The sequence below is a fragment of the Cervus elaphus genome, chromosome 6 (genome assembly GCF_910594005.1).
Source record: "Cervus elaphus chromosome 6, mCerEla1.1, whole genome shotgun sequence".
In the NCBI taxonomy this organism is placed as follows: Eukaryota; Metazoa; Chordata; class Mammalia; order Artiodactyla; family Cervidae; genus Cervus; species Cervus elaphus.
This window is the reverse complement of record NC_057820.1, coordinates 13922187-13944140: the sequence shown is the minus strand read 5'-3', so window position 1 is coordinate 13944140 and position 21954 is coordinate 13922187. Positions and strand designations below refer to the sequence as shown.

General features: G+C 55.9%; 1 protein-coding gene across 1 annotated transcript in view; it reads right to left on the bottom strand.

The window, feature by feature from the left end:
- WFS1 (wolframin ER transmembrane glycoprotein) overlaps positions 1-20486 on the bottom strand; it is a 32144-nt gene extending 11658 nt beyond the window's left edge. Inside the window, exons 1-4 of the mRNA XM_043906226.1 lie at positions 20307-20486; positions 12380-12612; positions 2483-2565; positions 1863-2007 (exon numbers count right to left, since the gene is read on the bottom strand). Of these exons, the coding sequence (XP_043762161.1) occupies positions 1863-2007; positions 2483-2565; positions 12380-12611 (460 nt within the window). The 5' untranslated portion in view covers position 12612; positions 20307-20486. The remainder of the gene's footprint in view (positions 1-1862; positions 2008-2482; positions 2566-12379; positions 12613-20306) is intronic.
- Between the last annotated feature and the right edge of the window lie 1468 nt (positions 20487-21954).

The following is a 21954-nucleotide window of genomic DNA, read 5'->3' as shown; positions in this document are numbered from 1 at the left end:
GAAGCTGGCAGGGATGCCCAGCCCCGGCCAGCCCCGGCCAGCCCCGCCTGAAGGGGCTTGGGAAGCGATTCCCACGAGTGACTTTGCAGGCATCTTCGTCACCACGGTGGAAATAAACGTCCAGCCCTGTCTGGCCTGAGTCCCTGAGGGTGGGAGGCTTGGCCCGGCCTTTCAGCAGACGCTCGCCGAGTGGCCACAGAGGGCCAGCGCTGGGCAAGGCCTCGCCACCTTCCTAGCTCACTCCACCCTCCCAGTCTCCCCCTCACAAGGACCCCTCTGGTGGGGTGCTGCTCTTCCCATCTCACAGATGGAGAAACTGAGGCACCCAGGGGCGGTGGCCTGGACTTGGTGTCAAGGCCACAGAGTCAGAGAGATGGAGCTGGTCTCAAACCCCAGTCAGTCTCACTGCAGCGAGCGGCCAGGCTGCAAGACGGGGGGCACCCCTACATTCACAGCATCAGACCCTCCAAGGGCAGCCGGGAGCAGTGCCTCCTCATAGACGGCCCTTTCCCGAGAGGTAACGCTCGCCCATGGAAAGAAGGGGAGCAGGTTTCATGGGCTGCTTAGCGGCTGCCTTTCCCTCTGCATGGGGACTGCCAGGGACATCAGCCTGGCCCCCACCCCACCCCAGGGGACGGTGAGACTGGGGGCGGAGGACTGATATTTTTTTTCTTCTTTGGAGCATCTCCCTAACCTTTCACCGGAGCCCACGTTTCTTGTATGATCAGGAAGCGTTCAGTGTGAAAAGGTGGAGGGTGTGGGCCATGACAGGCCCCCTCCCTCACACGCCGGCCAGTCCTCAGACCTGCCCTGGCCCCTCAGGGCCTCTGGGAAGACCACTGGCTCCAACAGTGAACTCTGGGGGCCACACTGACTCGATTGGCCAGTGCAAGACCATCCCACTGCCCTGGAGTAAGGGAGGCTGGCTTGGTAAGAAATTCTGGCCGTTCTAAGTCACTAAAGACATCAGCCTAATGTCCAGAGAAAGGAGATTCTATACAATAATAAATGTTAATAAATATCATTTCGATATATATCTTATATATATACATACATAATAAATATATATACATAAAAATAATGAATATAAATTTTGTTTTATATATATCCAAATGATAACCCTAATGTTTAAAAAAAAATTCCAATACAAAACCAGAAGAAAAACAGTAAACTACAGAGCACTTCTCTCTGGGTTTCAAGATAATTTTTAAAGATAATTTCTATCTTTATGTTTTCTATATAGTTCAAGTTTTCTATAACAACCATAAACACTTCTGCATTCTGAGCGGGATAAAAAAAGTCCCCTTTATGACACACACACTTTCACCTTCCTTCTGAAGTTTGAACCTTCTGGAAGCACTTTTCGCTAAAACCAGGAATGAACCACTTCCCTTGGGCAGGATAACACAGTAAGTGTCCACGAGTGGCCAGGCTACACATCACTGCCCCCCAACCCCCACGCCCATCCTGGCAGCGAGTATTAGCCTAGGCGGGCCCTTCACTGGCCCCAGTCCCCAGCTGCTCCGCTCAGACTAGATGGAAAGTCAGTTCAGCAAGCACCACTCCAACCTCAGGCCTGTCATGCCCTCCAACTTGGCTCCACGGTCTACTCCTCAATTTGGATGAGGACCCAGATGATATAGACCCCACCACAAGTTAAAGAGGATGAAAATGGCTTTGTTCCTACATATCCCATGTTATACTCCAACATCATCTACATGGCAAAGCCACGAGTGCAACAGAAACCACACTCATTTTCTAACAGCATCGCCAGCATCAGGTTTCCCTGTTGCTATTTCGGTTGTTAATTTAGCAGAGTAGTATAGCATCCTTCGTGGGTCCCTCCAAGCCCCGTCACCTACCTCTTCTGTCCGCCAGGCATCGGCGGAGAAGCTTGACGGCCTCGCGCCGGCCCTGCTTGGCGGCAAGGGTCAGCCAGTCCACGGCGGTGCAGTTGTTGAGCTCTTCGTCCCCGTCGCCAGCCAGCTGCAGGTAGTGCTTCCCCACCTGCAAGCGGGATCTGGTCACACCACACACTGCGGCAGCCTCCGTGTGCAGCGCCCAGGCCCCAGTCCACGTCCTGCCTTGCCCCCGCCCAGAGCCAGGCAACCTCAGGCTCCCTCACCCTGTCCGCCCGCTGCTCCCAGCCAGAGCAGGGTGTGGGGTCTCCAACCCCCACTGATGAGACGAGAGACGGGGTGGGGGCATGCGGACAGGCAGGAGGCAGGGCTGGCATCAGAGGAGGTGATGCCCAAGTTCAGGAGTGAGTTGGACAGAGGTGAACACATGCATGCTCCCTGGAGGGTGGTAGGAAGAAAAGCAACACATCACAAACATGGAAACACCACAAACAGGGGCCTGCGCGTGGCAGGTGCAGGCAGGCTGCACCCACGCCCACTAGCACGCTCAGCACCAGCTTGTCCCGGGCCCCCCAAGCTGAGGGCAGCGCAGCCCGAGCCTCCCCATGGACACTGGTCCTTACCTCCGTCTGTGCCTTGGGGTCCCCAGCCTTGGCCTTCTCCAGGACTTCCTCAAAGGGGGTGTCCACATCTCCCTTCGCAGGTCCTTTAACACAGGGAAGCAAGCAGATGGACGGTCACCATGCTGGTCCTTGCTGCTTGTCGGAGGACGAGAGGGGCTGGCAGGAACGGGCTTCAGCCCCAAGTCAGGAGCATGAGAGCAGGTGTGGAGAGGAGCTGCCAGGATGCTCCCTCCACTGCTGCACAGCCAGGGAGCAAGGACCACAAAGCTGCTGAGGGGTTCCAGGAAGGAACCCCTGTTCCAGGCACAAGGAAAGAGCGGGGCCAGACCAATAACCACCGTCACCCCCAGGGCTCACTGCAGCCAGAGCGGCTGATCTCAGGCTTGAACAGGGCTCTAGAAAGATGCAAGAGATGGGATGAAAGCCCCTGAGGTTCTTTATTTAATGATTTAAAGAACCTGCACCCCAATGCCAAGCATCCCAATAAACAAACCAAATCTATGTTTTCCAAGACAGTCATCTACACACGATTGACTTTGGGAAGTCATAATCACAGTACATACATTTTGAAATATACACATATATATTTGCAATATTGAATCACAACCAACTTTGCATGTGGCTCTGCAGTGAGATGTACCACTTCAGTGGCTCAGAAATCCCACTGAGGGGACGCTCAGGGCCTCTGGGCCTCTCCTCTCCATCAGACCTTTAGATTATCCCTAGACTCCCTAATTTTATAAAATGATGCCACAAACCAATCTGTGCGTGTATTGTTATTTGGTGGGCATTCTCCTGGTATGGGTTCTTCAGGTGAATTACTTGATCCAAGGGTCCAAATATCACATAACTCGTGCAGTATTTACTTCGTAAAATGTTATCGTAAGTTACAAAAGCTTCGTGTAACTTCACTGATTTCACTACAACCTCTCCTGCAGTGCATAGTATAACAAAAAGTGTTTTTTTAAAATCAGTTTTCACCAGTACCTTTTTCTGGTTTAAGTAACCAATACAGGGGGCCTATGCCCGACACCACAACTTGCCTCCACCCACGGTCAGCTCCCATCTTAGCAGCTGCTTATCTGGGGTTAACAGACTCTCGATATCTAGACACTTCTGGAAACAGAGGCAAAACTCAGGGAGAGTTTTTTTTATCATAAATGGATGTTGAATTTTGTCAAAGGCTTTTTCTGCATCTATTGAGATAATCATATGGTTTTTATCTTTCAATTTGTTAATGTGGTGTATTACACTGATTGATTTGCAGATATTAAAGAATCCTTGCATTCCTGGGATAAAGCCCACTTGGTCATGATGTATGATCTTTTTAATATGTTGTTGGATTCTGTTTGCTAGAATTTTGTTAAGGATTTTTGCATCTATGTTCATCAGTGATATTGGCCTGTAGTTTTCTTTTTTTGTGGCATCCTTGTCTGGTTTTGGTATTAGGGTGATGGTGGCCTCATAGAATGAGTTTGGAAGTGTGCCTTCTTCTGCAATTTTCTGGAAAAGTTTGAGTAAGATAGGCGAGGGTGGGATGTTCTGAGAGAATAGCATTGAAACAAGTATACTATCAAGGGTGAAACAGATCACCAGCCCAGGTTGGATGCATGAGACAAGTGCTCAGGGCTGGTGCACTGGGAAGACCCAGAGGGATGGGATGGGGAGGGAGGTGGGAGGGGGGATCAGGATGGGGAACACATGTAAATCCATGGCTGATTCATGTCAATGTATGGCAAAAACCACTACAATATTGTAAAGTAATTAGCCTCCAACTAATAAAAATAAATGAAAAAAAAAAGCAAAAAATGCAAAAAAAAAAAAAAAGAACGCAGGGACATAAGAGCCATCCCTAGGAATAGTGCTGGATGTCTAGCTATCCCGACCCGTTCCTCCAGACCTCTCCGAGGACCAGCTGCGTCCTTCAGGCTCAGAGTTAGCCCCTCTGTGCAGGGTGACTGAGTCTACACACTCAGGGGCCCGGTTGGGAGGCAGCAGAGCAGGGGCCTATGGTAACACAGCTCTGAAGTTCAAAGGCAAGAGCACGGGGGAGCGGGAGAGGGTGGCTGGGGATGACTCAAAGGGGAAGATTCTTCCTGAGACTCACAGGTCAGGCCCCTGCACCGTGCCCCTCTTGGTGGACAGCTTGCAAACATGATGATACCCGCCCCCCGTAGAGTTCGCCCTGCTGAGCTTCCTCACCGAGGCCCTGGGCCCAGGACACCCACCGCAGCCCAGTGGCCCCGGACCTCGGTGCTTCTTAGTCATCAAGGTCAGCTCTCCCTTCTGGCTGCTGTCACACTCTCTGCCGGCCCTGGAATGCACTTTCCGGCCAAGGGCTCATACTAAGAGAACAAAGAGGAGGGCAGGGAAGGAGGGTGTGCGGGGTTAGAGAAATCTGACCCGAGTGTGAATCTGCCTTTAGCACTCTGAGCCTTAGGAGTGAAAGAACATTGCTACCCTATCAGTAAACAGGAGAAGGGAATGGCAACCCACTCCAGTGTTCTTGCCTGGAAAATTCCATGGACAGAGGAGCCCAGGGGACTATAGTCCATGGGGTCACAAAGAGTCAGGTACGACTGAGTGATGGAGCATCTCTCAGTGAACAAAGGATGTGAGAGTCCCTCCTGCCATGCGCTCTGGGGAGACATAGGATGAGAAAGCACAGGATACTGACCTCAGAGGGCTGAGGGGCAGATCAAAGGAATGATTCCCATGAGCCCAGACTCTTGCATCTTCCCTGTACACAGAAGAGCACTAAATTCCCTAACTCAAGATATCTGGTTTTCTTTAATTAACAGTCCTCTATTGATGTTCTGACTACCTGATCTTTGTTGCACAAACTCCTGTGCATCCTGGCTCCTCCCTTGTCTCCTGGGAGCAGTATTTCAGCGCAATCTGAGATCTGAGAGGCTGTGTTCCAGGGTTAAGTCTTCAATTTTGTCCACCAAATAAAACATAATTCTCAACTTTTAGGTTGTGTTTTTTTTTCCAGTTGACAGCATCAAAGTGTTGTGTGACCGTGTGAGACTCATTTCCAATCCCATCGTCAGTATCCAGCCGGTAGGACTGTTAGTGGAGAATGGGACACTTGGGATTAGATGCTGGTCCAGAGTTGGGTGTTCTCAGGGTGCGTCCCCTTCCCCACTCCATGCCCTTCCTCTCTCTGCTGACCCAGGGCCTCCCTGGATCACTGAGGCCATGTGTCCCAGTTCAACACCAGGTACCTCCTGCGAGTTCACAGCTCTTTTCCTGACCCACTGAAATCGCAAGTCCAAGGTCATGGAAGATTCAAGCATAGATTTATTGGCTAAAAAGATTATTCTGTCCATGATTAATTTTCCACAGAAGTTATTCATAGCCTGACATTTTGCCATGAAATAAAAGGAGAGCCCCGGAAATTGTCCCCTCCCCTGGCTCAGTCCATCTCCATGTTCCTGCGTCTCTCACGGCCCCACATTCCTTTAATGGAGACGATCTGTGACCAGCAGGTCTGGCCCATCTCCATCCCCTGGGGCAGGACACAGATCAGCAAATGCTGGACAGACAGAGGGATGAATGGATGGGGGACCAAGAAGGGAAGGGTCTCCAGCTATCTCCCCAAATCCTCGCATGGCGCCTGGAACACGTGTGGCCTGGGAATTGAACTGCCAGGCTCACCTTCCTGATCTGAGCAGGTTCTAAGTAGAAATGGACAAGGATGAGTAGTGAGCAAGTCAAACGTTCCCACTCTTCAGGACCACCCTGGGCCCGTAGGCTGGGGAGCCTCAGGCACCCCCTCCCAGCAGCCCTGAGGGCTCTGCCAGCTCCTTGATGCCCACCAAGTTCTCCCGGAGCCGGCTGGGAGAAAGAGCGAGAAGCTGGCTTCCAGTTTCACCCGGCCGCTGCAATCCAGATTGGCTGGAGCGCATTGTTTAAATTGCTGACTGCATGCCAAAGGCTCTGAGAAGAAGAGCACAATCTGAAACACGCCGTGAGCAACTGTTATGCTCCCGTCTCTCGGGGCCGCTGCCCTTCTACATCCTTACTCGCTGGCCCCAGGGCAAGGCCTTGGCCTCCCAGAGTCCCCAGTCCTCTCCTGATGCCCGCCGCGTGGGCTGAGCTGAGGGAAAGGTGACAAGAACCCAAGGGCATCCCGTGTGTCCTTCTTATCACTGTGGGCAGCTGGGTCACCCTGCATCCGGGGGTGCCCCATCAGCCTTCGAGATGCTGACCCTGGTTCTCATGAACACACAGGAAGGACAAGCCTTGAGACCCTGTCTCTCCCAGGGGCCTGGCTGAGCTCTAAGGTGGAGGTCCCAGCCAGGGGGGTCCCAGTGGGCCCAAGCAGGGGTCATGGACCTCGCCCCTCATCACTCACCCAGCAGACATTTACCGAGCACCGGCCCTGGACCGGTCTGGGTGCCGGGAGCCAAGGGCACTGAGCTGAAAGACATAGGAACCCCCGCTCTCCCTACCCACCCAGGGGCCTGGCAAGGACAGCCACAGTCCAACAGTGCAGGCTCAGGGGAATCTATGGAGGTGCCAGGAGTCATCAGTCCTGATGGGAGAGGCTTTTCAGAGGAGGTGACGCCTAAGACTCAGAATGCAAAGAGGAGGGGAAAGGTAAGGGATGAAGGACATACTGACAAGTTTCCTGAGGTCTCAGGAAGCCACCAGACCTGAGACAGCCTCATTGCCCCAGCCAACTGTCCTCACGACAGGTCACCTTAGAGTGAGGGGGTCACAGGGATGCTACGGCAACCAGCCAGACCAGGGCTTCCATCAGAGTCAGGATAAATAACCCATGTACAGAGCTCCTGAGATCATCAAGCCAGCACCTCCACCGGACAAGGAGAAGCTGAGTGTTTATGGCTGTGACTTGTCCCCAGGGCAGCAGGGATGCAGCGCATTGCATCCACCCCCTCACCCCATCACCTCCCGGCCTTCCTCAGGGCCCACTCCCGCCATCCAGCTCTGAACCCCACTGCGAAACTGCCTGCCCACCCCCCCAGGCCCACCTGATGGCTCCAGCCAGAGGCCTGGAATCAGTCTAGCTCCCCTGAAGCCCAGTCCGCCCACTGCCCTGCCTTGCCGCACTGGCCTCGGCTCCCACGATTGTCCACAATCATCTCCACATAACAGAAATCACGCTGCTCCTCTCATTTAAAGGCTTTAACGCTCCCCAGAACACCCATTCTCCTTACCCTGACCCTCGAGGCCCTACTTGGGACTCTCTGACCTCGTGACCCCACGTCCAGCTGCTGCCCAGAGCCATCAACCTTGGAGCCCTTCATGTCCTGTGTGTCTTGCACCATTTGGGGCTCCCTTTGCTGACCTGGGGTCTCCCTCCTGGAGGCCCTGCCCACCGTCTCCTGCACCCGCTGGGCAGGCCCTCAGTTAACACCAGGGTGAACGCTTCCTGGCAAATGGAACCCCCACCAGGGGTTCCAGCCACCATTCCTGTCTGAAGCCCTGCAGCCACCAAACAAGTGCCAGCCCCGCACTCAGAACGTTGAGGCTTTGTGGACTTCACACTCCTGAGAGCCTGTGAACCCTGCAACCCACTGACGTCAGTAGAGAGGGCGCCGTGGCCCCTGCCTGGCGCTCCCCACTGAGGACAGAGTTACTTGGTTCCTCTGTCTCTCTCTCCCCTTGAGCCTTCACCCCCGAGTCTGAAGACCAGCCTGAGCTCCAATCCCGGCCATCCCTGCTGTGCTGGTACCCAGGGCGCTGCTCTGAGCCGCGATGCAGGAGGTAGGCCCAGGGCCCCGGGCACTCCAGAGCTCCATCTGTGGTCACCGCGGTCACCGGAGGCCATCACGGAGGCTGAGCACAGACTCGCAGACTGTGTTCCATCTCGACTTGACCCCTCACCACCTGGCAGCCTGGGGTCCTCTACTTAACCCCTGATGCTTGCTCCTTAGAAGAAAAGCTATGACCAGCCTAGACAGCACATTAAAAAGCAGAGACATTACTTTGCCAACAAAGCTCCGTCTAGTCAAAGCTCTGGTTTTTCCAGTGGTCATGTATGGATTTAAGAGTTGGACTATAAAGAAAGCTGAGCACCAAAGAACTGATGCTTTTGAACTGTAGTGTTGGAGAAGACTCCTGAGAGCCCCTTGGACTGCAACAAGGTCAAATCAGTCAATCCTAAAGGGAATCAGTCCCAAATATTCATCAGAAGGACTGATGATGAATCTGAAACTCCAATACTTTGGCCACCTGATGCAAAGAACTGACTCACTGGAAAAGACCCTGATGCTGGGAAAGATTGAGGGTGGGAGAAGGGGACGACAGAGGATGAGGTGGTTGGATGGCATCACCGACTCAATGGACATGAGTTTGAGTAGACTCCGGGAGTTGGTGATGGACAGGGTGGCCTAGCGTGCTGTAGCCCGTGGGGTCACAAAGAGTCGAACATGACTGAGTGACTGAATGGAACTGAACTGGACGTGGCTGGAGAAGTGAGTTAACGTAGACAAGCACCACAGGTGATGCCTAGCCTGGAAAGTGCTATGTCATCTTCCTCTTGCTGTTACTTACTGGTACTTGACTGATGCACAGCAGAACTTTGCTAGGTGAACAGGGGAGTTAATTAAAACTAATCCCAATCCCTCCCTGGGTGGATGATCTCTGGGCTGTGCAGGGCTGGCAGGGCAGGGTCTGCTGTGTTCAGTTCCTCGATGGTGACAGCACAGGAGAGGGACGCAGCACAGCCCAGACGTGTGGGGTCGGGGGCCGAGGCTGCCAACCTGCCCAGAACTCGCTCAGTACTCTCCGCCCCTCCCCTCGGGGACAGAAGCCAATGGAGACCACATCTGTTTCCTGACTCTCCTTATCTGAAACCGGCAGTCTTGACTCGGTCTGTCCTCTGAGGCTGTTTCGCTTCACCCAGATTGAAACCAAGCATGTTTCCAGCCCTGGTCTCCGTGCCCTGCAGCTGCAGGGTGGTGTTTGCGGCTAGACCGAGATTCCGGATCAGGCCCGGGTCTGCCCGAAGGCCTTGGAGACAAAGCAGAGATCTCTGAAGGAGATGCGGAGCTCAGAAGGGCCCAGTGGGTGTGTTTCTAGGGTAAGGTGGGCACTGGTCCAGGACGATTACACAGGGGCGCTCAGGCTTGGTTCACCCTCCAGAGTCCGGAGGTCCCTGCAGCTCCGCTGGGGGCAGGGGGCCTTATGGGACAGGGGACTGGGGTCACCCCTGCACCCATCATCACCCAGTGCTGGCCACTCTGGGAAGTCAGGGGCTCAGTTTCCTGGTCTCTAAATGGGGACAAGGACAGAGCCTCCCTCTCGGGCTGCCATATGGGGTCACGTAAAGCCTCCGGTCCACAGAGCACCTGGCGGGTGTCACCACCACGGGTCTGGGACCTCTGCACGGAGTAGGGGTGGTGCTGAGCTGGGGGTGGTCACCTCAGGCAGCCAGCTTCTCAAGGAGAAAAACGAAACGACAAGGCTGAGTGAGCAGAAGAAGGGGCGGGGTGGGGCTGGGACCCCCTTAATTCACACAGAGCTCCTGGGGGAGAGGAGGGCCCTGTGACCACAAAAGTCACAGCATCTTCCCTTGTGGTGGTGCAAGACACGAGAAAGCAAATGCACATGTGCACACACGCACAGTCGGCAGCACTAGCCTCCCAGGGGGAGAGAAGAGCCTGACACTCACACGAAGCCCCTGCGTGCAGACACACCGGGCCCGAAGCCGAGCTTAAGGCCGGTCACCCAAGAGGGACTGGGTGGGGCCCTAAAACTGGACAGATGCCTCAACGTGCATGGTGACACCCCAGGAGGGGCCTGAAGAGGAAGGGGTGGGGGGGGAGGCTTGATGACACCCACACAGCACATCAGGTTCTGCAGCTCGAAGCACGGACCCGCTCCCCCGCACCACCACCCAGGCACCTAAGGGACCAGAGGCCTTGACTCAGCACCGCGTCCCACGCGCCGGGCTGATGAGCACGAGGTCCCAGCATGCAGGCTCCACATGGCTGCTCTGACTTTACAGAAACCGTCTCAGCGAGGCCTCCCGACTCCCTGAAGGACACACAGCTCAAGGTCGATAGCCCAGCCAAGCCTCCCACCCCGGCTGTCTCTGCCCTTCCTGTACCACCTCGTGGGCCTGGATGCTCCATACATAAACAGCTCCTATGGAGGGACGTGAGCTCCGGCGTCCCGGCCGGGGTGGGCAGGAAACCAGCACTGGCGCCAAACCAGAGAGCAGTTTTCAAACTGCAGATGTCAACCCAGGTCACAGAACCAACTGAACTGCCCAAAGCAGCATTTGTTTGCACATAAAAGCAAGAGCATGGAGACTTACCAGACAGCCAGGCACACAGTAAACGCAAGTATTGTTTTGGAAATTTCCATTCCCACTGCGTGTGCGTGTGCGTGTGTGTGTTGTGTGCATGCAGGCATGTGGGCGTGGGCGCCAGGTTATGACTACGGTACATGTATTTCTTACTGTGGGCAGGGGTCAGAAAGTCTAACAGGCGGTGAGCCACGAAGAGAAGCCGCGGGGCTTTCACCACCCCTGGAGCTTGTGTCCCCAGCGGGCTCTGGTTTGATCACTGTACCTACAGTGGAAGCCAAGGCCCCTATTTCACAGGGTTGGTCACTGTGAGTATGAGACAGACATACTGAGAAGCACTGCGTGGGTTATTAGAAAAAGTAATGTTGATGCCAGCTATATTTTCCCCAAACATCACAGCTGGAGACCCAGGGATCCTTGCTTTTATGAAACTCACAGCAAGGCTTGAGGCTTTTTACCAACAACAGCCCCGGAAGCGCAAGAGAACCTTTCACAACAGCTCCTGTGATGGCCTGCTGCCTGGTCCTGACCCGGCTCACTCCTGCTGAAGCTCAATTGCAAGCCTGACACATGAGCATCACCACTCCGATCCTTCCTTCCTTCCTTCCACCCCGTGACCTGGGAGGTCCAGGGCTCTCTCCAGGCCAAGCCCACCCCAGGCGAGTCAGTTCTTCCGTCTGGCCCTTGCCCGTGCTGTGCTGTCTCCCCCCGCAGGCTCCAACTTGCTCAGGCACCATCTCTTCCCAAGGCAGGTGCCCAGCTCCCTCCCCAGCCCGGCCAGGGCCACCTCTGTGCTCCCCAGGCCCCGTGCTTCCACGAGACTGGGGAGCCCTCAGAGGCAGGGCTCACCTGTGCCACCGACGGCCGCTCAGGCTGGCAGGAGGCCGTGCTCAGTGAGCAGCAGGTGGACCGACCAAACCCTGGCAACCCTCCCCCAGTGTCAACGAGGCGGCCGGCACGACAACCAGCAGTCCCAGCCCACCTGGGGCCTCACACTGTCTCATCTCGGCCCCTGAGAAGTGCTTCCTGGGACAGACTGGAAACCTGGGGGGCGCCAGGCCTGGGCATGGAGGACAGTGGTCCAGAGGGCAGCGGGGATCTGGGCCAGGGGCCCAGGTGAATTCCAGGGTGTCAGCCAGCCTCCAAGGGGAGTGGCCACATGGGGCCCCCAGACCAGGCAGAGCGACCTGACCGAATGGCCACCTGAGAGTGGCCATGGTGGACAAGGGATGATGATGTGGGCCGCCCTGAGTGCTGGGGGGGACCAGAGGGGAACCTGCCTCCCGCCACCTCCCACCACACAGCGCCTGGTGCAGACCACCTGCCGAGTCCCTGAGCAGGTGGGAGCTGGTGCATTCGATGATAAATAAAGGAAGGAAACACGACATCTGCTGCAGCCCAAGTCTGTGAACTTGGGAGCAAATCCTGCTGGGCAGTGGGAGTTGACAGGCCTGGACGGAGTGGTTGGGCCCCTGACTTCAGGGGACTCCCACCTGGGGAAGGAACCTTGCAGGGGTATCTGGACCACATGCCAGGACCCGGGTGTCCACGCTGCCTACAGAACACCACCCCCCAGGGGAGGATAGTCCGGCATCCCAGGCCCCGTCCCTTACCTGTTCCATCCATCCTCTCTCGGCTCCTGGCCCGCGAGGCCTGGGGTATAGCCGGGGCGGCTGGGTCTCTCCCATCTGATCCAGGTCCAACTTGGGGTCCAGGAGCGGGGGGCGCCCCGCTGATCTCCTGCTCCACCGAGGTGGTGGCATTGAGCCGTGAGCGGGCCTGGGGCTGTGGTGGCAGCAGAGGCTGGGGGATGGAGGGGCTCGGAGGAGGGGCGCTGGAAGCCATCCTGAGGTGAGAAAAACCGGGGGGTCAAACACACGAAGCCAGTCAAGCCCAGGCTGCCCTGGCCTCTAGCTTTTGGTGGAGAGACGAGATGGCAAAGGGAAAACGAGATGGCAAAGGGTGGGCGCTACCCAGCATTCCATGTGATCTCACTCAACCTCACGACAGCTCCCCCAAAGACACTTCCATTTCACAGATGAGGAAACGGAGGGAGGAAACTCGCTCAAGACCCGTTGGCTTGGCAGGTCCCACAGCAGCCATGAGCTGGGCCCTCAGTCTCCAGGCCTTGAGTCCCGGGCCTCGGGTATGCTCATCTGAGAAATGGGGATGTGGAAGGTCAGGGGGATTCAGTGAGATGGTCCACACGGAGCCCTGGGCACAGCGTCTGGCTGCGCTGGAATGAAGCTGGTCTCCCAGTCTGTCCACCCTAAATCTGTGCAGGGGACCTTATTTGGAAGACGGGGGTCTTTGCAGATTATAATCAAGGATCTTGACAAGAGAGCATCCTGGCTTAGGGTGGGCCCTAATCTAAGGACCGGGGTCCTTATAAGAGGGTAACACACAGACAGAGAGGAGGATGCCACGTGGAGGAGGAGGCAGAGATGAGAGGCGTGGCTGCAGGCCCAGAGACACCAACACCCTAAGTCAGGAAAGACAAGGAAGGACTCTCCCGCAGAGCCCCCCGCCCCGGACAACCAACCCCACCGACATTCTGATCGCGGACTTCTGCCTCCAGAGCTGCGAGACGAAAAATTTCTGTTCTTTAAAGCCACCAAGTTTCTGTCAATTTCTTATTAGAGCCCTAGGAAAAGAATACACTGGCACAAAGTGGAAGTTTAAAATAAACTTGAGAGGGGCTTCCCCCGTGGTCCAGTGGTTAAAACTCTGAGCTCCCAATGCAGGGGGCCCAGGTTCGATCCCTGGTCAGGGAATTAGATCCCACACGCTGCAACAAAATTATCCTTCAGGCCTCAGTAAAGACCTGGTATAGCCAAATAAATGAATAATAAAATATTTTTAAAAACATAAACATGAGAAGCAGAGGGAGGGAGGGAAAGGGGGAGAGGACGAGGGGGTGGAAGACAGGTGCGGGGGGAACACAGCCCCTGGAGCAGGATGTAGTCAGGCCTGGGCAACTCCAAAGCCCTCCATGCCAGGCCTGAACCCCAAGACACAACTCAGCGAGCCTGACAGCACCGGATATGAGCCCATGCTAGACGTGGGTGATGGAAACCGGGGGGCTGGTGTGTCGGAACCGATGACGGGAACAGACTGGCAAGCATAGAGATCCGATGACCAACGGGGGCAAAGGGCTCGATTAGTCAATACCGCTGTTTAGCAACAAGGCGAAAATCACCAATGACACAACTGGGGGTGACCACGAGCCCCAGACTATGGGGCTGAGAGCTCCAGGCCTTCCCCAGCCCCAGGACCCCAGACCGGGGCCCCGGGGACCGGCGGTGGGCTTCCGTGGACACAGACGCCGAAGCAGATAGGACCGCGTGCACTGTGCTGGGGATCCCCAAGGATCCCACAGCCCCCACTCCAGCCTCAAGGCCACGTCCACCCTCTTCGCTGAGATGAAGAAATGAGAGCAGAGTGGGGAAAGGCCGGGGGTGAGGAATCCGGCTCCCAGACTAACCCATCACGGCCACTGTGCCTGCCAGCTCTGGGGTCCTGAGCGGGCCACGTTCCTCTCTGCCCCTCAGTTTCCTCGATTTTAAATGGGGGTACTGTGAGGACTACATGAAATCAGAGACCAGAAGGGCCAGTTTCCCAGGTATCCAAAGTGCCCAGCTCGGCTCCCCCGAGCCTACAGGAATGGGTATCTAACGCGTGCCTAGAGACAGCTGTCACCGGAAGAATCAGAGGAGGCCCCAGGGGCCACACCACTTCCCCGGGGCTACATCCACATCTGCACCATTCCCAGCTAGGGCTGTGTCCCAGAGATTGGACCTGCATCCACCAAAGGACCCTGGAGATTTCAATCTGGGCTCGCCTCCCTCGGAGGGACGGAGCCCTTATTTTAAAACATCCCCTTGGCTGCGAACCAAAAGCGCATCAAGCCACACAGATCTCTGCTTGGAAACCAATGCAGGGCTCGGTGCTGTTCCCGAACGCCAGGCTTCCGGGAACCAAACAAAGAGGCAACTTTTGTGAAATCCATCATCTGGGTAGACGGGCAGGCAGGCCCAGTGGGCAGGCGGCCAGCTGCAGGGGGGCGGGGAAAGTCAGCCGCAGATTCGGCAGACAGAACCCAGCTGTGCGGGTCCCCGGCTGATCCGAGACAAGCTACGTGGAGTCACGTCTGACCTCCCCATCTCCTGTGGCTCCCGCTGCTCTGGAATCAAGGGCCATCTTCCTGGAGTGGCAGAGGGCAGCTGGCCTTCAGAGGGCTGACTTACACCAGGGATCTTCTGTCACTACTAACAATGCAACAAGCATGTCTGGAATGTGCCCTTCTCAGCAATTCCCACTGATTTCTCCTGGGGGTGCGGGGTGGTGGGGGGAAGGGCTGGCCCAGGAGGAGGGTCCTGCTGTTTGCCCTGCTGCGGTGCATGGAGAGATAACCTGTCCTTCCATGCTCACCCCCTTTCACAGACAGCAACCTCGGCTCCAGAAATGTGAGATCCCTACCCAAGGCCTTGTAGCTCAGTCTTGGAGCTGGAATTCAAAACCACAGAGCCTCTCATTCAGAAAGACCTCGTTTCTGAAAGAGGCCTCTCAAAATCTGCCCACCTGCCTCTGCTACCCGACCCCCACTATGCCTTCTCTTCCCCCGTCACTCACTCCCAAATGTGTGGTTCTGTGACCCCCACGCCTTAGCTCTCCAAGTCCCCCTATTCCTGGAAATGCCCACTGCCCCAGGACCAATCCTACTCGTTGTTCAAGTCAAGGGCCCAACTCACCCTCTTCTGGGAGTTTCCCAGCTGCCTCTGCCCCGAGTGCTGTCTCCATCACCTGCTCTCAGGTAACCACTCAGCACCCAGGGCATGTCTCCTGGAGAGCCCTCTCTCTGCCAGGTGGAGAAGAAGGATTCACACCTGTCTGTCTCCCCATCTACGAGGAAGGATGGGTCAGGAGGGACAGCACCATCCCTCACCAGCAGGACACAATATTTCCACCAAAAGCCAACACAGGGAGTGAATGTCAGTTCTACCTTTCATTAGTAGCTACTTAGGGCTTCCCTGGTGGCTTAGTGGTAAAGAACCCACCTGCCAATGCAGGAGACGCAAGAGATGCGGGTTCAATCCCTGCTTTGGGAAGATCCCCTGGAGGAGGAAAGGAAAACCCACTCCAGTATTCTTGCCTGGAAAATCCGATAGAAAAGAGGTGCTTAGCGGGCTACAGTGCATGGGGTTGAAGAGAGGCGGACAACTGAGTGACTGAGCACATAACCTCACAGGGTCTCAGTTTCCCCATCTGTAAAGAGAGAATAACGCCTCCAATGAAGGGGTGCTCTGGGGCGTAAGGGTGTGAAGAAAGAGAAAGCAGTCTGCAAACTATCAATCATTAAAAAAAAAAAAAAAAAGCCATTTCTCCCAAGTGCAAAACAAAGGCACATTCAGTTGAGAGACACCTTATAATAGAAATTTCAGGAGAACAGGTAGCTTCTGGCTGGCCTCTTGGGCTAAGTATCCTGCATGTCACATTACAAACACAATGAAACTTTTAAAGTGAAATTTCTAGTTAGTGAGAATGGACAAACAGAAGAGGATTAATTTTCAGGTTTCCCGAGAGTCGGCCAAACCCTTTGTGGATCAAAGGCCTTGACACTTAAAAACAAATGAAATGACCCATTGCCATGGATGGGTCACAGAGAAGACCACAGACGCTCTCCCGGTGTGGAGGGACCCACAGTGGTATCTGGTCCTTCCTTCTCTGACAGTCTTCTTTCCGGCATCTCATTCACTTGGAATACCTGCCTCCATGCTTTGCAAGGTACATCTGAGGCAGTCTGGCCTGGGGGAAGGAGCCCTCGCTGGAGAAGAGCCGGCCCCATCTCACTGTGTGACCAAAGAAAACAGGTCCCTCCCTCCAGCCCAGCCCGGCATCCTGAATCCCAACCACAGAATGAGAGCATCAGCATCACGCTCCACCCTGCCTCCAAGGCTCCTCCGATGCCTACAAGGGAAGGGGGGGGGGCGGTCAACCCCACGGTCAGAGTGGTGGCTTGGAACCTGTCATTGTGTCAGATCCAGAGTGGCCGGCATTCTTTCCACATGAGCACCCAGGCATAATTTTACCCCAGCAAAACACAAAAACGCCAGCAACCACAGAGCTTGGTTGAGGGTCTGCCACCCCCGCAAGGGGGCTGCTGGGACCACATGACTACTGACAGGTGGAGAATGGCAGCATGTGGATTTCAGCTCAAGCTCTCTAACCCTTGCTTATAAGGGCTGAGTCCACTCTGCTCTCGACCCCCAGGGGACCACCCCACCTCAGAAACAAGCCCTCAGGGGAAGCCTCAAAGACGCTCACGTGCTCTGATGCCAGCTGCAGGGGAATAACCTGGGATGCCCACTGTTTCACACCCACCCCAAATCCACACCCAACTGTGGACCTCCATGTCTCTGCTCTTACGGGACACCTCTCAGGTGTGTCCATCATACATTCCAGCGCCGTCCAGAGAGGGCAGGTGTGAAACTCACAGCCCCTCCGGATGCTGCTACACTGTACAGCCGTTAGCCACGACTTGTGTAAGAATATTTAAAGGTAAGGACATGTTTGTAGGATTTAAAGCAGCATGAGATACTGCCCTGAGTCTATTTAGATGAAAACAAAATGCATCTGCAGAAAAAGATGGAAGGAAATGCCCCTCCCCGCCCCCCAGATGGCAATACTGTCTATGTCTGGGTGAAGAGGTTAGGTGTATGCTCAGTCACTCAGTTGTGTCCGGCTCTTTGTGACCCCATGGACTGCAGCTTGCCACGCTCCTTTGTCCATGGGATATCCCAGGCAAGAATACTAGAGTGGGTTGTCATTTCCTCCTCCAGGGTCTCTTCCCAACCCAGGGATTGAACCCACGTCTCCTGCATCTCCTGCATTGGCAGGCAGATTCTTTATACCACTGAGCCACTGAGGTGGTTTTATTTTATTCTTTTTTCTAAATATATTCCCCTAATTTTCTATAACGAATGTGAAAGTTTCTGGAATTACAATAAAATGTTAACTCTGAAACCCATCTGTGACTGAGCCCAAAGGGAGAGGGTCCAGGGGTTCCCAGGGTCTGGGATGTCTGCTCTGGCCTGGACAGCCCAGCTGCCTGGCACAGGATTGCTCAAGACAAGGACACAAAGCCCTTGGAGATTCCCAGGTACCTATTTTTGCCCCAGAGTCTTAAGGGCCAAACCAAGGAACATTCCAGCTCTACCAATGTGCCAAGTTCACAGGATTAAGGGGGAATCAGGCTGGGGATGCTCCTGCCTGGCCAGGGTGGGTCAGTAGGCATGAACTGTGGGCTGATTCTGTGCCCGGTCTGTGCTGGGCCTCCCCACCCCACTGAGGATCCTGCAGGGCCGGCCTTCGCGAACTCAGCCTGGATGGGAAGGATGGCACCTAAACACAACCACCAGGATGGAGCACTTGGTGGGGAGGGGGGTGGGCAGCAGGCACAGAAGGGGGCCACCCTCAGCCATGGGAAAGGGGCAGGGCGGGGATTCTCCATGAGAGGCCTGGACCAAGCCTTCAGGACAAGCCAGTACAAGCCAGGCAAGGGGGAAGGAGGGGGAAGAATGGAGGTATGCGGGCATTTCAGTGGGGGACTGCCCAGGAGAAAAGGGGCTGGCAACGTGGTGGGGAAGGTGCGAGCGGCCTGAAACTGAGTCTGGGCAGAGGACACGGGCAGGAGAAAAGAGGCTGAGCGGACAGCCAGGAAGCTGGGGCAGGCCCTAAACAAGCGCCAGGCTTGGTGCTGGGGTTGAGGTCCCAGGCAGAAGGGAAATTGAGGGCCGGGCTACAGGGCAGCGGCAGTTTGAGACCCATCCAGGCTGTGTGGGGACAGGCCAGGGAGATCGAGGAGGGAGCCGGGCAGCCTTCCAGGGAAAATGAGGAGGCCTGGCCTGGGGCAGGCATCTGAGGACAGCTCCTGGGCCAGGAGAGACAAGAGCATCCCCAACTGAACGAGAGGGGTGTGGAAGCAGGATGTGGTCTGACTGGTGACACAGGGCCATGGTGGGGGTGCCACTTTCTGGGGAGGGGATCTAGGGGAGAGGACGGAGCCGTCTGAAGCACGGAGTAACCTCTCTATCAGACCACTCTCATCACCAGCATCATGGACCAGGGTTTGGACTCTGTCCAGGCATTTTGGGGACTGAACTAGGTTCCCCTCTGTGACCAGCCCCCAAAGGCCTATCCAGCCTTGGTCTGCGAGGGGCAGAGGTGGCCTGAGTGGGGAGCCCTCCAGATTCCTTCTATCCCGGGAAAGAAGATGAGATGTGGCCTCCGGGCAACCTTTCCTGTGTCCAGTCAAGGCCCAGCTGCTGGGGGGAGCGAGAATATAAAGGAACCTTCCTCCGAATCACCGTCAGATGCCAAGGGGGCACCGGTGAGAATCACAGCCCCTTGGAGACGGGCAGCGGGGAAGAGTGACTTCTGGGCTTCTCTTGGCGTGGCTTCCTCACTGGGGCTGCAGCGAGGGAGGCAGTCAGCACACCGGGTACCCGGGGCACTGCTCCCTGAGTGATGGATCCCGGAAGAAGGGAAAGCCCTTTACCAATGGGCCCAGTGCCAGGGGTCACTGTCCAAGGTGAGGAGAGGCAGGCACTTGTTCTCAGAGCCTGCCCAGAGGGGCACAGGTTTCCACCAGGCTCTGCCTGATCCGCGGTGGGGTCTTGGGCAGGTCATCAAACCCCAGTGAGCCTTGGTTTCCTCATTTGTCAAATGGGCCAATAATCCCATACCCCTAAGACTACTGGGAGAGTCAAATACTGTGTAAGTGTTAGTTCCTCGGAATTTCTTAACATCAACTACAACCACCGGTGTGAGAGGTCCCAGATCCATCACACCTAAAAGAGGTGGGTCAGATTTCCCAGAAAGTTTCCATCAAAGCAGAAACTGATGTTTCCCCGAGGGCTGGGATCACCTGGACCCCCAATACAAACACACACAATCAGCAGCCCTCATGGGGGCGGGGGGGGGGGGGCGGTGACAAGCGCCTTACAGTGGCCCCAGGGGCAGAGGGCAGCCCAGGGTCTCACCGAGCAAGCCGAGGGCCGCGGGGGAAGGGCCATCATGACGGGGCAACTCGAGAACCATGCAGGGTCGCAGGGGGCAGGGGCGCCTCCTTCCACCCACCAGGTCCCCAGCGCCAAGAGCCGCCTTCTTCTGAGGCCGGTTTTCCCGCTGGTGGGGTGGGGGGTGGGGGGGTTCGAAGCCAGGCGTGACGGTGCTCGCGGGCGTGACGGTGCTCTGAGCGCGCGGTGCCCCGACGATGCCCGGGGAGCCCAGGCTTGGGGTTGAGGGGGAGCGCATCCCCGGGAGGAAGCCTCGATCCAGGCCCGGGCAGGGGAAGCCCTGAGTGTCGCGGAGAGCACGGGACCCTGGCCCTCCAACTTCCGGGGAACTTGCAGGGGACACTGGTACCAGCCGTCCACCGCTCAGATGGGGAAACTGAGGCCAAGGCGCGCGGCCAGTCCAGGTGCTCTCGGTTCCCTTTCCAGGTCCCGCTGCGACAGCCCCTCGCCCCGAAGTACTCACCGGCCCGCGAGTGGGCCTCACGCGGCGCTGCGACGCCCTTGGGCCTTCGAGCTCGTCACAAAGTTGATCGGCAGCAGCTGGAGGGACAAGGGCCGAAGGAAAGCAGTCGGGACAAAGCAGGTTGTGCTGGTTTCAGTGGCAGCCGGTGAGCGCGACCAACAGCGCGGGGAGGGGCGGGGCCGGGGCGGGGCCGCAGGCTGTCCTCCACTCCCGACGCGGCCCGGAGGACGCGGCGCCGACTCGGCCCGCTGAGCGGCCGGTCTGCCTGCCAATCACTCCGCACCTCCGCCAATCAAAGAGCGCCTCGGCGGGCTACAGCTTACGGGCCCACGGCGCGGCCAAGCTCCAGGTCGCCGGGAGGGCGGGTCCGGCCCGCCCACTGCGAAAGTTTCCGAGCTAACTCGGGCAGTGCGGCCCAGCCCGAACCCTGGCACGCCACGCTACACCGACGGGGCGTCTGGGTTGCTATGCCCGGCTGCACGCCCACGGGCGAGGCTCAGACGACCTTTCACCCACTACTCTGGCCCCAGGCTCCCCAACTTCAGATTTATTATCATTGCTCTTGCAATCTTAACTGACACGTTGAGTACCTACTATGCGCCAGACACCTTAATTTTCGACCCCATCAAAGATGGTCTAAGAGGGCTGCCCTAATGGAGGAGCACGGATTGGAAATTCCATTAAATGTGACTCATTTAACCAAAGACTGCTTTAAAAGCACAAGATCAAATGCAATGTAGCTTGCGCTCACAGAGTAATTGTGAGATTCATTTAAAAATATCTATTACCAGCCCAGGGAATGGTGCAAGGATGAGGCAGTCTGGAAACCCTCTTCTTTCTGTCCTGCTCTGGGGTCTGAGCCTGAAGGAGGAAATGATGACCCACTTCAGTATTCTTGCCAGGAGAATTCCGTGGACAAAGGAGCCTGGTGACCTACAGTCTGTGGATCGCAAAGAGATGGACCCGACTGAGCGATTACCACTACCCCTGGGGCCTGAGAGGGGTGGTTTGGAGATGAAGGCAAAGGTCTATTCTTAAGCCAGGCCTTGGGGCTGAGAGAGGCCCGGGTTGGTGGCAGGGGTACCTCTTGGGCTGTGTCTGCTCTATGTCTGATCCTCACAGCCAACCTGAGATGCCTGTCCTGGGTTATCATTGCAGACTGTAGCTCAGAATGGCCACTGGAAACATGTTACCAACAGGTTGGGAGCAAAGATTCCAGATCGTTCCAGAGATGAGGTCTATCTGCTGAACACAGTACCTCAGGGAATTTTTAAAGCCTCGCAATTCATATCAGTTCCCTCACTTTATTCCCAGGTGCCCCCCTCCAACCCATCGCCATCTTCTCGTGTGACCCTGTGAGGCCCACAGAGGGACGAAGGAACCAGGCATCCAGCAAAACTTGCTTTGCTCCCGGCTCAGCTTGGGGGGATTTCACATGTTTTTCATTTCACCCCCAATAACCCTGTGAGGCAGGTGGCATTGGTTTCATCTTTCCTAATGAGAAGATTGAAGCTCAGGCATAGATGGTTTATTTGTCCAAAGTCACACAGAATTCTTTCCCCCTTACAATATACTAATTACAGAAAACTTGGAGGATTACACAAAATAGAAAGAAGAAAAAAAATCACAGGCTATTACTGTTCACATT